This window comes from Pezoporus wallicus, unplaced genomic scaffold (genome assembly GCF_028554395.1).
Source record: "Pezoporus wallicus isolate ANWC-B61680 ecotype Strahan unplaced genomic scaffold, APGP_CSIRO_Pwel_v1 contig_4166, whole genome shotgun sequence".
NCBI classification, from domain to species: domain Eukaryota; kingdom Metazoa; phylum Chordata; class Aves; order Psittaciformes; family Psittacidae; genus Pezoporus; species Pezoporus wallicus.
This window is the reverse complement of record NW_026637685.1, coordinates 993,720-1,010,866: the sequence shown is the minus strand read 5'-3', so window position 1 is coordinate 1,010,866 and position 17,147 is coordinate 993,720. Positions and strand designations below refer to the sequence as shown.

Sequence of the window (17,147 nt, the reverse complement as noted above, 5' to 3'; positions counted from 1 at the left end):
TAGCTGCGTAGTGATCTGCCTCAGATCTCTCGGAAGGACAACCGAAAAGCTCTCCACAATGTTCTCAACTGAACTAATGGGATTTCTTCTATGTGCTCTCACCTAGAATGGATGTTTCTGAAGCTATGATATGAAAGCAATATCACTTGAAGGTTACACATGTATTAGTCATGCAGACAATTTTAAAAGCAAAAGGAAACAGCACTTAAGGTAAGAACTTGTAATGAGAATGTCATTAACAGAACCACAAACTACAAACAACAAACTATGACTATGCACCTTTGCTCCACTTCTTTCCTGTCCACAACAAATGTCATTCTGTACATATTCTCTCAAGTTATACACCCTAGTTATAGCCCAACTGCAATTTTCACAAAAGGGTGGGGAACAGGGAGACAACTACTTTGTTGTCAATGCATTTGTTCAGCTGCTCTGAGAAATACAACAGAAATGGGGTAGCCCAACATGAGTTGTATCCTTGCATCATTTTGCCAAAAGCCCCATGCAAAAACACAGCTTAGCAAAGCACAAGCAGAAAAGAGCACTAAAGAACACATCACCTGATCTTCAACTTCTGTACAGCAAATCCAGCTTACAACCTACCCCTCAGCTACTCCTAAAGGACCTGAACTAAAAGCAATTTCATATATATGACGCATTTTTTTTAAATGCACACACAAACAGGAATAAGCTGTACCTCCAACTCTGGCCCCACTGAAAAGACACAACTTTAAAAACAAACCAAGCAACCACGTTTCTGTCAAGAGGGAGGAGTAACAGAAGTGGAAGTAACAAATCTGAAACTCTCTGGAAATAAATTACTGTCCACAATCTGAGCCACAACAACCCTTCTGCGCAAGCTCCCACTCAAAATGCAACACATTTCATTGGCTTGTATCTTACCCTGTACATGCAATGGGCTTCCCAAGTGGTGTAACCTGTACAACATACCTGTTAGCTTACGTAAGTCCTAAAATTCCAATACTGTGTATACCACAGCCTGTGCACCAAGCCCAGCAAGGCTTCTATAACTAAACACACCTCTGTGAAGTCCTACACAGAACCTATCCAAGGGGTCATGCTCTAAGCAAGTCTAACATTCACTGAGAAGATTAGGCTTTAGGCAAAGTTAAACTGCATTTATTCTTAAAAGCAAGCTGACACTGCCTCGTGCAAGGTGCCACACTTGCTCAGGCAGCAGATGTGTACTCCATATCCTCTTCCATGCAAATAGGTTTAAAGCCAATCTCCCATTTCCCTTTACAGCCTCTTGCAATTTGCTTATAAGCTCTCCTGAGGCAAGAGCAATTTGCATTTCTTCCCTGGAACCGTGTGGAAAAGGCTGCAAGAAATGAGGGCTGAAGTCAAAAAACAAGATGGTTACACAGTAACCAGAATGCACATCTCAGAAGTACAATTTAGACCCCTACTCTGAAGACTGCTTAAACATTTTATTGCACAGGCATGGATATGGGTACCTTACAGACATGCTATGTACTGCTTCCTGGAAGAAATTTTGAGTTTTCCAAGTGATATAATGCAATGGGAGTCAAAAAACATATCACCAGAAGTTAACAGCAGCACATAACAGCATTCCAGACATTCAGAAGAAATAGAAACAGATTAGTGGTTTAAAAGAAGTAAACCCTGCTAATTTCTGAATGCAATACAGATACCAGAGCCCAGGAGTTTCAGGCCTGGGAATCATTATTTGATTAAACTATTTTCCTACAGTTTGAAATCAGAATCCGGAAATTTTCAATGCACCCCGTCATGTCTGTTGTCCTGCTTAGACAATTCTTACTTATCATAGAATCATAGAATAGTTAGGGTTGGAAAGGACCTTAAGTTCATCTACTTCCAACCCCCCTGCCATGAGTAGAAAGACCTCACACTAAACCATATCACCCAAGGCTCTGTCCAGCCTGGCCAGAGATGGAGCATTCACAACTTCCCTGGGCAACCCATTCCAGTGCCTCAACAACCTTACAGTAAAGAACTTCTTCTTTATATCCAATCTGAACTTGCCCTGTTTAAGTTTTTACCTGTTACCCCTTGTCCTATCACTACAGTCCCTAATGAAGAGTCCATCCCTAGCATCCCCATAGCGCCCCTTCAGATACTGGAAAGCTGCTATGAGGTCTACACGCAGCCTTCTCTTCTCCAGACTGAACAGCCCCAACTTTCTCAGCCCGTCTTCTTACAGGAGGTGCTCCAGTCCCCTGATCATCCTCGTGGCCCTTCTCTGGACTTGTTCCAACAGTTCCATCTCCTTTTTATGTTGAGGACACCAGAACTGCACACAGTGCTTCCAGTGAGGTCTCACAAGAGCAGAGTAGAGGGGCAGGATCACCTCCTTCAACCTGCTGGTTATGCTCCTTTTGATGCAGCCCAGGATACAGTTGGCCTTCTGGGCTGTGAGCGCACACTGAAGCTGGCTCATGTTCATTTTCTCATTGACCAACACCCCCAAGTCCTTCTCCACAGGGCTGCTCTGAATCTCTTCTCTGCCCAACCTGTAAGTGTCTGGGATTGCCCCAACCCAGGTGCAGGACATTGCAGATGGCTTGTCTGAACTTCATAAGGTTGGCACCAGCCCACCTCACAAGCGCGTCAAGGTCCCTCTGGATGGCATTCCTTCCCTCCAGCGTATCAAACAAACCACACAGCTTGGTGGCATCGGCAAATCTGCTGAGGGCGCACTCAATCCCACTGTCCATGTCAGCGACAAAGATGTAGAACAACACTGGTCCCAACACCAATCCCTGAGGGACACCACTCGTTACTGGTCTCCAGCCGGACATTGAGCCATTGACCACAACCCTTTGCGTGCGGCCATCCAGCCAGCTCTTTATCCACCAAGTGGTCCATCCATCAAATTGATGTCTCTCCAATTTAGAGACAAGGCATATGCAGATCCAGTACTAAGCAGCAGAAGAGCCAAACTAGATTTCACTCCATGGCTTTCTGAAGCATCTTGTGGGTCTACTCCAAAGAATTTAACAGAGAAAAAGACTGCATACACCATTTCTTCAGATTAACCAAGAAGAAAGAAAAACTCTGAAAACAGAGGTTTCAGTTACATAAAACACAGAACAGCGAAGAATCTTACTAAGTCTGTTGCCTTTAGCACATCAATTACCTTCATCAGCACGGTCTGCAAACCAGGTTGCCATTTAAATCCAGTCTCATAACCTCACTTCTCTGAAGACACCACAGCAATAAATTCTCCATATATACTACTTGAACACCAGCAAGGACCGTTATGTTTGTACATGAAGCTGCTTGCTAAAATAAACTTTCTTTATGCTGATTTCCACCATCACAGCTTGATACTTTGCTGCATAACAGATTTTACAGAGAAACAGTTAATATGATTGAACAAGAGTACTTTAATATTTCCATTTATGACATTTCAAGCATCACTTATATCTCTAAGTTAAGCAAATAACATTATTACAAACGGTTCAAAAAGATTAAAAAAACCCACCAAGTTATTTCACTATTTTATACTTTTCACATCAGGCCTGTGCGTGAAGGCATGCAAGGCAGTGCAGGTGCAATGTGAGTTCACTGAAGCTTGTAAAAATCCTTGTTGCAGGTGTGCATACAGCAGCAAAATTAACTGCTAAGTTACCTTAACTCTAGGAAAATTGTAATGAAGTGAGCAGGTTGTAGAAGTTGCTATAGAAAAGCTCAGAAAGTGGGGAGATTTTAAGGAGCCGGCACATACTACGCATGCATTGCAATATATTCAAAATGGCTTGAAATAAAGTAAATAGCAATAACTCCAACATTTAAACAGAACAGAAAGATTCTTCCCTTCAATTCCCAGCTCCTTAGAGATGGTCTGTCTGTTAAAGACTTCATCAAATAGGGCTTAATATCCTTTCCCATTTTAACAGGGTAAATTCTACAGACAGAATTTGTAAGATAGAAACAGTGTTTTTAATTGTCTTTTAATAGCAAAGCTACCTTAAAAGTGGGACACTTCTCAAACACGGATGAACCCCTAGTCCTCGTTCATAGAGCCTCACATGACTAAAAAGCCTGAACAAGCCTTTATGCTTGTATTTGTTGCTTTTATCATCCTTCTTGTACACCAGATAAGACTGAAAACTCTAGGGAGTGTTTACTTTTCAAATCCCCATAAAGAGAAGTAGTAAGCAGATGATGGTGAAAAAGGAAAGCCATCTTGCCCCTTTAAAAAAAGGTCCCAGCTCTAGCATCAGGGGCAAACTGGTTAAGCAACAGCAGATAAGAAGTCCCTGAAGGAACAGATTATATTAGAAAAATAGGACTTGTATTATTATATTAGTTTACTGTCTCATTTCAAATGTCCTTGATAAAACACAAGATAGCAAAAGGCTTTGAAATGAGTCATGCTTTACATATTTTTATATCTATCTTTAACCAATATACATATATTACCTTTCACACAACCGGTTTGCATTTTTAAATGGCAATCACTTCTGTCAACTCTTGCTGATCAAAAAATGTTAAGTAATCAATAGTGAAAGCCAAAGAATTATCTCTATAAATGGAAAACCACACAAAGATTAGAAGTGCTTTCTGATGAAGAAAACCTTGTTACACTGTAGACAAGACACAAAGTGTGACTGGTAATATTTCAGTGACATACGGGACCCCTACACATCAGAGACATTACAAATCTGACACTCTGCAACCCTGGCCTTGGCATTAATTGAATTCCTATGTACCTGAAATTATTTCCCCTGAAAAATACCAGTCCACTTGAACGACAGCTTTCACCCTGACAAGTACTACTTTGCCACATACTGTAACTGTCACAGTAAAACAAACCATAAGCAGATTGGTCTGCAATTCAAAAAGTGAGCTCAAAAGCAGCCTGAAAGATAAATGCTTCTAACATTTATTTCTAAATATGAAAAAAAACCTCTAAAACAATTTAACTTCTCTTAAAGTATCTATATTTTTGTCTATGATATTTATCCATAGCTGCTTTTTACCAGCCACTACATCTATAATTCAAAGCATAGACATGACTGTAATGCTTGCTAGTACAATCTAGCTAAAACAGGTAGCAGAAACTAAGAAGTCATAGCCACAAACAGCCACATCAGAACCCTCCAGGTGCATGACTAAGAGGGACACAGAGGCAAAAGCAGCACATGCCACACATAATTCACATGCTTTGTAAGAATCTCCAGATGATGGTTTTTACACCAGTCTGGAGAACAGAGGATGCCACCACAGCTTCTGATTTTACTAACATCTGGATGGAGAAGAAGAGAATCAACTTTTAAATTTTCGCTCTACGTTTACTAGCAGCAAAACTTAAAGAGAAGACCCCAGCAGCATCGGTAACTTGACTCTAGAAAGGTTCTCTTCTCCTAAAAACAAACAGGAGGGTTGTAATAACACATTTATTACCAAAAAACTCCAGTTTATGATTGAGTCATGGAAAGTGTAAAAAAAGAAATAAAAAAGATCAGCCCATATTTAAGAGTTTCAGGCATTCTAATTATACTACCATCTCGAGTTCTAATCCTACTCAATTTTATATTTGTAAAATCCATTTTAAATATTTAATGCTGACATGTATTTTAACACAGAAAATAAAGTTAGCTTTCCTTTCACTACATTTTCCTCAAAGAGAAGCAAATGGCTTTGGATATTATCTTTGTATAATGAAAAGTAGTTTGTGTTGGCAAAAGCAGAATGCTTTCTTAGTGCTTCCTTTGAGACTTCTAGGCTAATTCATTCTAATAAGCATCTTAACAGTGCCTCTGTGTTACACCACACCAACACAATACTAACCTATACAGCTACAGGGTTTTTAATATCTTTTTATTTAACTTAATGAAAGGTTTCTGAGCACTTTCCACACTACTCCATGCGATATTTCAGAAAGATGAGGAAAGAATGCTCCAAAAGATTGGCAGTCTACAAGACTAATCACTTAATAGCATAAATTACTTATGATAAGGAAGAGATTAATTTGGCAAGTTTGTATATCATTTGCCCAAAATAAGCTGAACATTGCACAGACATCATCAAGAAAAAAAACAAGAAGAGAATAGATTAAATGTACACACTTTGCAACAGATAAAACAAGGAAGGATCAACTGAACCAAAAAATATGTAATTTCCAAGTAAACAAAATCTTGCCCTTGAAGAAATTAAGTAAGTAAAATCTAAGTCAAGAGCCATAGCTGATATAAACTTGACTTGGAAGTTTTTTGAAACAAATGCAATACAGTAGCTAAAACTGTAATGTTATTCAACATTTGGAAAAAAAAAAAAAATTTTTTTTTTGGTTGAGCATTTGTGCTCGTTATTTGCACAATTTCAGCACCTGAGAGCTCCAGCTTTGAACCAACAGCTACTATGCTATCACCCCAATCACATCAATCTGAGAAGAGGGTAAAATGAAACCGAATGGAGAGACGGAACATGGACAGGAGAGAAGCAGCACACAGCCAGTGCACAGGAGACTGTCCCAGCACGCTTCCAATCTGCCCAGTACACCAGGTACCACTTCAGCATCTGGGTAGGTAACCAAATGTTTTCCAACAAGAACAGGCTTGCATTAAAACACCAGTTTACATATTTATCATGTTTCACCATGTTTCTAATAAGAAACAGCTTCCAATTAGAAACAGTTGTCTTGCAGAAAAAAAACATGCCCCGCTAAGCTGTGGACAAAAACATACCACTGAGTTTTATTTAAAATAAATGTAGGTCTCATTTAATAAGATCACCGAGATTCTGAAGTCTGATTGCAAATATGCAAGCAGTCATATTGTGAAAGTTCTTGCAGATGATAAACCAGCAGGATAAGTCTAAGACAAGTCATGATAAATAAAATGCTAACACTGCAAAAACAGATAAAAGATACTGCATCAATTGAAGAATTAAAATTTGGATTCATTCACTGACAGCAGCACAACCAAAGCATCAACAGACAACCTCCTGTCTGCATCTTGCTCTCTACAGACTGAGCACGCCAAAACACATCCTGTGCACAGCTGCAAACACTTGCAATGACCACAAGAGAATAATAAAGAGAAAAAGGAAATCCCAGAACAAGAAAAAAAGTATCTAAATTTATCTGGAGATTTTTCCATGTCTAGTTTTAAAAATGCAAATTCATGATCACAGCAAAATGAATAAAACTGAATAAAGTTATACCCCACATTAAGTCAGTGGATGAAATTATGACTTTTTCAACTTTAAATATAATCCTCACAACTGAAGGGTTTTGATCACTTTTTGATTAGGCAAAAAGGACAGCTACTTCATTCTGATGATTAAACTAATCCTGCTAATGACTGTGCAATCAAATTGCACATTTTAATCATCTACCCAAGGATTATTTTTGTTAGGTTTATACACCTGAATATAGGTGAGCTCAGTGACTAAAACAAACCAAAAATTAAAAATCAAAGCAACAGAGATTCCTTTTCTTATGCAGAGCGGAAAGAACTCATGAATTTAATTAGGGATAAATTATGGTTTTACTTATTTTACCTTTGAATTTAACGTTGTCTCCTTAAAAGTCTTTAAATGAAGAATGTTCAAAATTAAATAGAAGTTTGATTAAAATTATCAAAGCCTTTTTGCATTTCCCAAAGAAAGTCTACAATGATGAAACAATGTTGAAACATTATGTTGAAACTTATAAATTGCATGAACTAAAAGACCAACTGCAAAGCTTCTTATATATGCCTATAAAAGGAGGCTAGTTACTAGTCAGGAACTTGCACAATATTTTTCTGAACTCCTAGAAACTGTATTTTCAACTAATCTAGACAAGAAATGTCCATCAGATTCATTCAATCAACATACTTTCTGGGCAGAACACTCAAGGCAAGTACTAAACAACCAAGAAACAAGAAGGGAACCTGTCCTGTCCCATCCACACACACCTACAACCGCACCCTCCCTCAAATCTTTCCTCACAACAAGGGCTGTACCCTGGTCTCAGGGGCTCAAAAGCTTGCTTGCATGCATGACTAGGAGCTCTGCTGTATAGAGAACATAGATCATTTATCATTAACTTTACAAATTCAGCCCATGGACACAAGTGGGTTTTTTCTCTACTCAGAAACACCACCACCAGCACCCCCTTTTATTTATATGTATGCATAAATATATCTCCAGTATCAGTGGGACACAGGAAGAGAAAAGCAGAAACAGAAGTTATCTGAGGAACATGGCTGGAAGGTGCTATGCACCTTGGATGGCTTCTGACATGCAATCAAATAAGATATAAACTGATTCCTCCAACGGGATTAAAAACCCCAATATATATACGCGTTTGTGTATAGGAATATATATATTTCCATCTGAATTCCTATTATTCTTAATTATGCTCTGTGCATTTAGTATTGCAACACAGACTGTGATGTATTTGAATCATTTAAAAGACACAAGTCATCATGGGCCTTCAGAATCTCTTCGCAATTATTTAAAAAAGAATTATTAAACCACAATTCTTAACCTAGCACAACTCCTTTTTCCATGTTAAGGATGAAGACTTTTGCCCTTCCCTCCCAACCACTTCAGCTACTGGCAAAGAAAAGATCCTCTTAAAATCCCGGAAGAGTATTTTTTCCATATTCCATTAAGGAATCATTTTATTCATGCATTCCAGAAGTAATTTTTCATTATGGAAAGACAACATAGAGAAAATTCATCCCAAAAGAGAACATAAATGGAACACACAAAAGGTCGTGACAGGATACCCAGTTGAAATATAAGCTGCAAGAACACCATAGTGCTGAAATATTTATCCTAAATAGAAGTGATGATCTGAAAATCTGTGAAAATAACCCAGGTCTTGAACATTAGGAAAGAAAAATCATTTCAAGGTTTAGTACACGATACTAGAATTTACAGAGCAAACAATACGGGTTATTATTTCTCACCTTGTTTTTATAGCACTGGATCTCTCTTCTCATGTATCTCTATTGCCTGTTGAAGACTATTAGCTTTTCATAGATCTTGTACTCATTCACACTACCAGGTCAAAACCCGTAAGACAAACAGAACAATGTAATCTTGTCATGACTTCTCACATCAGAAGACACCCAACCCATAAGTACTCTGCGTTACTTAGGAGCATAAAGCTCCTAACTTGAGCTGAGGCATTGCATGAAGATTAACTAGAGAAGTACTGTTCGTAGAGAAGATTCCCAACAGAAAGCCTGCTTCACTGTGCACATCAGCACCTGCCAACTTCAGCTTCTCTGAGGTTTCATGTACCCAAGTTTCTCCTTTCTTCATTTACCACAAAACCAACTAAAGAAATTAAACAGCCAAGAAACTCTCAGACATATAAGCGACTCATTCCAAAGAACAGCTTGCAACTTCACAATGAGAAAGCTTGGAAATCCTGAGCCACCTCAGTTTTCCAGGCTCTCAATTCAGAGCAAACTCAGACTGCCTTGAGTTGAGAGACTCTTGTACTCCCACCATGAACAGCAAGTCTCTTTCCAGTCAACCCTGAAACCTTTAATTCTCCCCTAGTAGTCAGGAAAGAGAAAAGACAACAAAAACAAACAAAAAAAAAAACCAAGAACACACCCGTTTTTGTAACCTGTGTAAGGGAAGTGGAAAAAGGGGCCTAGCTTGGGATATGAGAGGAGAAGGCAAGATGTGGGACAACAGATTATTTTTTTCACCCACACAATCACATGACCAACTTACTCAGGAGAAGGCTAACCAACACATATGACCCTACCAACAGGACAGTCTTGGGTACATTAGAGAAAATGGTCATCAAAGACACTCAAGCATTTAATGGATCTACTTGACAGCCGCAGAGAAAAGGCACACAAGCCTATAGAAAACAGAAAATACTGGTATATAAAATACAAGTTATTTTCTTTAAATCACTTTCACTGCTAACGTTCAGTTCTCATTCTGGAACTGCAGTAGGCTATACAGCCACTTCAGCACAGCTGAAGAGGCATTAATTTGCACACCTGCAATTATCTGCCATCCCAAATGAGCTAATTCAATGTTATACAAGTTTAGACTACGGGGGAAAAAAAAAAAAAACAACAAAACACATTCACACAGAAAGACACAGCTAAAATCTAATTGTCAACCTAATCAAGCAAAATTCTGAAGAGGCGTAGGAAGAGCTTTTAATCGTGACTTGCAGGCTGTGCTGTGTTTGCCTGTAGAACACGCAGCAAAGAACTATTCAAATACCCAAAAGGCAAAGAGCAAAACAACGCAGCCTACTGAGATTATAAAAAATTACTAAAAGCCTTTTTCTTTCTTTGCTGTGTTGTTCATATACTTTATGGAAGTAATTTCATGTGAGTTTTATTTTTAAATGCATAGAATCCTTAGATACGCCACAGGCTGAAGTGAGTCTCCTTCACATCATACATACCAAGTTAGTGAACATATGAAGAGAACAGCCCACAGGCACTGCTTCATACCTCATTGTTGAGGGACACGGTGACCATGTTTTATGGAAAGAACAGGACTTACAGAAGCCGACTGAAATCAAATTCAGCACTGACATAGACAAGTATTTCCTTACAATAAGGTCCACAATGTTATTTTATAAGTTTCCCAGCAAAACAACAATATACTTAAAACTAAACCAGGCAATGCCGTTAATTATAGAAAGAAATAATCCTGGTTTTAAACAACTGTGTTAACTAACTTCACTCCTCAGATTTTTCATTTCTATGCCTTTATTGTATAATTAGGGGACACTGCTTCAGGCAGGTAGCTTTTTAAAACAACAATTAAGTATTTACCTGCTCTTACTAGGTATCAATTACCTTATTTTCTAGATATCAGGTTTGCTTAAGTGAAGAATGCAAATTTCAAGATAACGAATGTAACACCAGAAGAATTTTTGCTGTACTCATAATCTGATTGCCACTAACTTCACCCATTTGCCTGTTCCAGCTATATGATGTGTATTTGGATGATCCCTAAAATGTTCAACTAATCTGCTAAAAAGTCCAATAACAAAAGTCAGAAAATTCCCCAAAACTTTTTTTGTGCTTTCACTTCTATGCTTTGAAAGGGGTTCTTAAAATTTGTCTAATCTGAGGAGGCTAATGCTGGAAAGCATAATTCCGACACCTTTCTCATCCATTGTTTTCTCTGTCTTAGCTGGCAAAAAAATCAACACATACACACACACAAAACCAAACCCAAACAAACAAACACACCTCATACAAAACAAACTGGCTACAGGCACAAGGCATGTAGGAAGATACCCTTAATACCTCTCCTATGTTTGCCCTTTTGCTGATTAAGGTAAATTCTACTTGGACTGCAAATTATCATCCTCTCCCTCTAGGAAAAGCCTACTTATTGGAAAATCTGTGCACTTTTAAAGCCCTGCTTGTTCTAAACAAGGCAGTTCCTTTCAACCTGTTTTGGTTGTATTTTTGAAACCTCTTTCTCTTCCTGTTTTCAGGGGCCATCTTTAATTTGCTTTCTTTTTAGTAGACAAGACAGTACCCTAGGTGAGACCCCAACTAATCTGCACAGGGCACAAGGCTGATATAATTTATGTGTCATGTTCTCACGCACACGAAATGAGACGGGCTAGGTGCGCTTCACCAATTAAAAAATAAACACATAAATAAAGCTATGAGCATAATTATACGATCAAATCCCACTGCACTACTACCCACCTGCTCCCTATTCATCTCAAGTATTATATTTTTCCTTTTTAAGCTCACCACTTCATATATTTGTCTACTGTAATCAATGAATTCCAACAGTGTAATTTTTCCAACACCAAAAATCTTTGCCCTCAGTTTCCTGAAGCAGAACTTCAGCGAAGAAAAACTTCTGACTATGAAATACATCAGAAAGGAAAAGCCTGAAGAGCAGAATAGGTTTGGTTGCATTAAGTGTGTGTGTGTGTGTGTGTGTGTGTGTGTGTGTGTGTGTGTGTATAGAGAGAGAGAGAAAGAGAAAAGTGCACAATAACAGAGTATCTTAGTGAGATCTTTGAAGACTGGGGGGAAATAAAACAGAAGCAAGACTGGGTTGCTATCATATTGTGAATGATTACAAAGTAATGTAAAGTAATGTAAAATTACAAAGTAATGTAACAAAGAATGTTACATTCTATGCACGAGGTTATGCCCCATGAACTGAAGTCGATTAATGCAATACTTGCAGATCTTCCCTGGGAAGATTTAACACTATCACTCAGTATACCATTCACATTAAAAAGTCATTTCTGATGCAGCTATATGCTAGCATGCTGTTCCTTCTTGGCATCACTGAAAGCTCTAAGTGAATCTCTCTACTCCAGTGGTCATAACCTGTACTTTGCAAACCCACGAATACACAATTACTGACTTTAATGGGAGTACCTGCAATGCACAAACACGTGGGATGGGAAAAAGCCTCTAGTGGCATGTGGCAGAGTACATTACAGATCTTTTGTTCTGAAAGATAAACAGTGTGTATACACATCACATTAAACTTGCATATACTTCTATTACACTTGGCTACACACACTCATTCCTGCTGTGCTAGCCTTCCTTCATCCCACAAAATTCAAAGTTTTAGGTCTTGCTCTAAATACAGGTATGACTTCTTCATGCAGCTGTTAAACATGCATACATTACACACACACATATACCTGCTATTCTCACAAATCAATTTATTGATATCCTACACCAAACACATTCTCTTGAAAGATGAGCATGTGCTTTCAAAAATCAAGTAATCGGATTTCAAAAGAACAGGCCCTTCCAGAAGAGTATTATAAATATCTGTGCCTACATTCATCGAGAAATTTGATTAGTTTTAGCAGGATGGATGAGAAGTGAAACAAAACCAAAAAAAAAACCAAAAACCTGTTTAAAGAATCAGTATAACATCAGTGGTAGCTAAAGAGGAAGAACCCTGAAAATATACTGGTACTTTCCCTGCCAATGAAAAACTGACGCATAACTCCTAAAATGAAATATTTCAGCTTGAAAATCACATCACAAGCAGCAGGTCTCAGCACGGTCTTCACTTCCTGAGTGTGCTCCTACAAGCAATACTATGTAACCCTTCTAGGTCGGCTTCCCTAGACACATCTGAGGGCTTGCTCCCTAGCCCAAAGCCTCTAGAAGCCATACCACAGCAGAAATGAGCCTGAATCCCAAAGGCTTTCTCCCGAATCACTTTTTCTACTCTATATCACTGGCACCACATTCTCTTCATCATCTGGTAGCTGCTAAATAAAAAGAAGAATTTCTAAACCAGATCTGGTTCAGGTTTGACACAGAAAACTGCCTTATAAGGTATAAAAGCCCGAAAGCAGGAAGAGGCTTTGACAAAACTAAGGAAGTTCCTATGCGCTTGCTCGGTCGAGGGGGAGGGGTTTTTTTCTTCCACAGAGAAAAGTACCCCAGAATAAATGACATTAGCCACATATTACGATTAATAAATCAATACACAAAAAACCCGCAGACGGCACCCGACCGAGCGGTGACTCCCCTAAGCGAGGCGTTCCGGCAGTTCGCAGGCAGCCGCTCACGGCGTCCGAACGACCGCGGTCACCGCTCGCCAACCCCGGCCCCGGCAGCCGTACAGGGTCCCCCACGCCCCGGCGGGTACTGGCCGCGGAGCCGCAAGTGGCTGCTCTGAGCGGCCCCGGCCAGCCCGAGGGCTCCCGGACAACGAGCGGGAGGAGCGCTGCCCCGGAGCAAGCCGACTGCCGGGGGCTCTGACTGACGGCGGGGCAGCGGGGCCGCGCCGGGACACCCCTCCCCGCGGGCGCCCGCGGCGGACCTGATGGAGAAAAGAAAGCACCCGGCTACTCCCTGCAAGTCGGCCCGGCGCTCCCGCTACCGGCATCGCGGCGGCTCGGGCACGTCTACCCGGCCCGGCTTGGCTTGGCTTGGCTTGCCTTGGCTCGGCCCCGCCACAGGCAGCACGACCCCCGCCGCCATCTGCAGCAGCAGAACCCACCCAGCCCCGCCCCGGGCGGCACCGAGCTGTCAGCGGCCGGCCCAGCCGTCGCTCACCCCGTGCCGCAGTCCACCACACAGGCCGGAAGCCGCCCTGCCATGCTCCTCGGTAGCAGCGGTGCTGGGAACGGCGGGCAGCCCTGGGCGCGCTGCGGCGGGGCTCAGCGGCGGGGACTGAGGACACTTCCGCAAGGCGGGCGCTCCCTCCCCCGCCCGCTCACTCGCAGGCACGGCCCAGCGAGCCCAAGATGGCTGACCCGCCCTTCCCTGCGCGCGGCGGCGAGGGCGGGCGCGACAACCCCAGTCCTCGGTGACGTCCGATCTCGCGGCCTCGCCCCTGCGAGGCGGCGCGGAGTGGAGCGGAGCGGGCGGGCGGGTTCTCGGCCAACGGCGGCAGTCTTGTGGCAGCGTCGGGGGGCAGAGTAGGCGAGGGCGGTTGAAGTAGTGCTTTAACGCTGAAAACCCGAGAGAAGATGGGGCGAGGAGGTTGCATGGTGTGAGAAGTGTGCTGACAATGACGAGGGGACCGCGTGTTGCAGGCTCTGCAACTGAAGGGCTGAAAGCTCTCTGCAGATAAACTCTTCCTGAAGGGCAAATGGAGGAGGTCACGCTCCTCATCGTGCTTGTTGGCACTGCCATACGCTAGCAGGGCTGATGAGTAAAACACCTGCTGGGGAAGGTACCAAATACCCCGCAGCACCAGCCTGCAAGGAAGGTCAGACAAGACTCTGTGAAAACTTGATTTTTGTATCAAAAACTTGTATTCAGAGGAAACCCTTGAGCTCTTTTCACCTCTTGCTACCATGTGTGTGCCATGCTCCCATGTAACTGCAGCAAACAAGCATGGCTCAGCCTTGACCAGCCATCCCAGCACCCCTGCTGATGGGATTGTGGTGTCTACCGCTTCTTGAGTTTAGCCATAGGTCCCTGTCCTCCTGTTGAAGGACTTTTGTCCCAAGGGGGGCAAGGGCACGCACTGTTGGGGCTCTGATGTTCAGGTGGACAAAACCAAAAAAATATGTTCAAGGGATTGCTCTTTTTCTCTCTTTTCACCCTTTGGAGCCCTTCTAGGCTTTGAGGGACAGACAGCTGTATACACCAGGTCTGGCCTAGTTTCTTGCCCCAGGGTGTACTCTAGCCAAACGCTATTTTTTGATTCTTTTAAAAGTATTTGAATGTTTTAACAGTTCTGATATTGGGGCTTTCACATGTTTACCAGTCCTTTGCTTGCTGCTACCACCTAGGCAATGTACTGATGGGAACTTCGTGGTTTAATGGAGTGTCATGCTGAGGAGAAACTAGGTAGGTCATCTGGAGTAATTGCAGGGCTCAGCATGCACTGATGGGCCTTAATGGCTCTCATCAGCCTCACCTGGGACCTCCACCCCACACTTCCTACCCAGGAGCACAGGAGGCCCATTTTAGCTCAGCCATGGGCCCTAAGTTTTTGTCTAAACTATCCTCTAGGTGTGTGTTGCCCTAGTTTTGCTTTATGGTTTTGTATTAAACTTATCCCTTTGGGCTTCCCTGGCTGCTATCACTGGCCCTAGTCCTGGTCTGCACTCTGACATCCTGGCTTCACCTTGGACCTGTTTCACAGCTGTGAGCTTGTCTGGCAATCTGGGCTCTTGGTTGAATCTGACCACTATCTTTGGATCTGCCTAGCTTGCCTCAGCCATGTACTATGGGATGTGCTCAGGCTGGTGAGTCCCCAGCCTTGCTGGTTGTGTTACTGCAGCTGGCCCCACCCCATGTCCCTTAGCCCTCAAGGTGGTCTTGCTTCTTTCTTAAAGCATTAGTCCCCCTCAGTTTAAGCTATCTCAAATAAGCTCATTCCCTGAGTTCACTGTAAAGCAGGCAAGAATCAGTGCCAGTGCAAAAAAAAAAAAAAAAAAAAAAAAAAAAAATGCTAGGTACATGCCCTTCAGAGTGAGTTAGGAGGGAGCAAAATCATCCCTTTTTCCACCAGCAGCTAGACAATTCAGTTGTGAAGTTCAAGCCACCATCTGGCTTCTGTGGGCTGCCAGATCTTCCTGAGGAACATAAGCAAGGAAAGGAGATACTGAGAATATTAACATTCTTTCTTTAATGTCAAGGCAAATTATGAATAGAACATTATGAGGCAGTTACAGATAATGAAAGGGATTTCTGCAGGATATTGTGTAGCCTGTGAGCTATGCTGTGCTAGAAAATAAAAGATCAGTATCTCTGAAATCTTTTCAGAGAAAGTAAAAATAACCCTGTTTTTAATGCACATGCATGCATCTGTGTGTGCATAGGTACTCATCTAAAATAAATAGAGTTATTATATAAAGTAACGTGGACTTTTCACTTTCCTCTTGGTTTTATTACCTGGTATTCAGGTTTATACATGCGGCAGGTTCAGCTGCTGCATCTGGCTGATGGAGTCCTGGAATGAGAGAGCAGCTTAGTGCTCCAGTTGCAGGAGTTCAAGTAACCCCCCATAGGAGCATGAGACAAGGGCCCAAAAACTGTGGCATGCATATAGTGTGGTGCTGGCAGGTCTTGTCCTGGCTATACAGCTCATTAGAGGTATCAGAGAAGGGATCAGATTCACCAAGTTAGTATGCCCAACTGTAGGGACTTTTGAACAATGTAATCATCAGTGTACCATAGCTAACTTTACTACTTAGTATCTCCAAATAATGCTCCTGGTTAGTGTAGAAAAACTTTAATAGAAAAGTCAAAAGACATATAGAAGACCAGCTAAGCTGATGAGTTTCTGCTAACAGAACCATCATTTCACTATAACACATTAAATCACACACATAAGCACTTACTGTAGTGCACTCTACAGAAAATATCCCATAGCTGTATTTATTTCTGTTTTCTCCTTGTGAGTACAAATGTTTTCTGTGAAATGGTAGGACACTGAAAGGAAAAAAAAACACAAAAAAACAAACTGCAGTTTATATGGAAAGTGAAACAAATCCGTTGAGCAACTCCATTATGATCTTGTGCTGTGAATTTGTGTTCTTCCTGAGTCTGCATTACAAATGACATTGAAAGAGAGCAGTGCTGGTTCATTTTGTTTTTATTAATTACAGTGGAATTTACATTTGAGGACCAAGAAGCATAGGATTTCTCTCAATATTAAGGTGCCAAGTCACATTTTTGCAAGGGAAGTTGAAAGACTGAACTTCCTGGCCATGATATCTTGTTTCACTTTATTAGTCT

The 17,147-nt window shown here is 41.5% G+C and overlaps 1 protein-coding gene across 1 annotated transcript in view; it reads right to left on the bottom strand.

The window, feature by feature from the left end:
- The window catches only part of ACTR3 (actin related protein 3), a 32,452-nt gene extending 18,312 nt beyond the window's left edge, over positions 1 to 14,140 (bottom strand). Inside the window, exon 1 of the mRNA XM_057407210.1 lies at positions 14,007 to 14,140. Within this exon, the coding sequence (XP_057263193.1) occupies positions 14,007 to 14,050 (44 nt within the window). The 5' untranslated portion in view covers positions 14,051 to 14,140. The remainder of the gene's footprint in view (positions 1 to 14,006) is intronic.
- Positions 14,141 to 17,147: the final 3,007 nt, after the last annotated feature.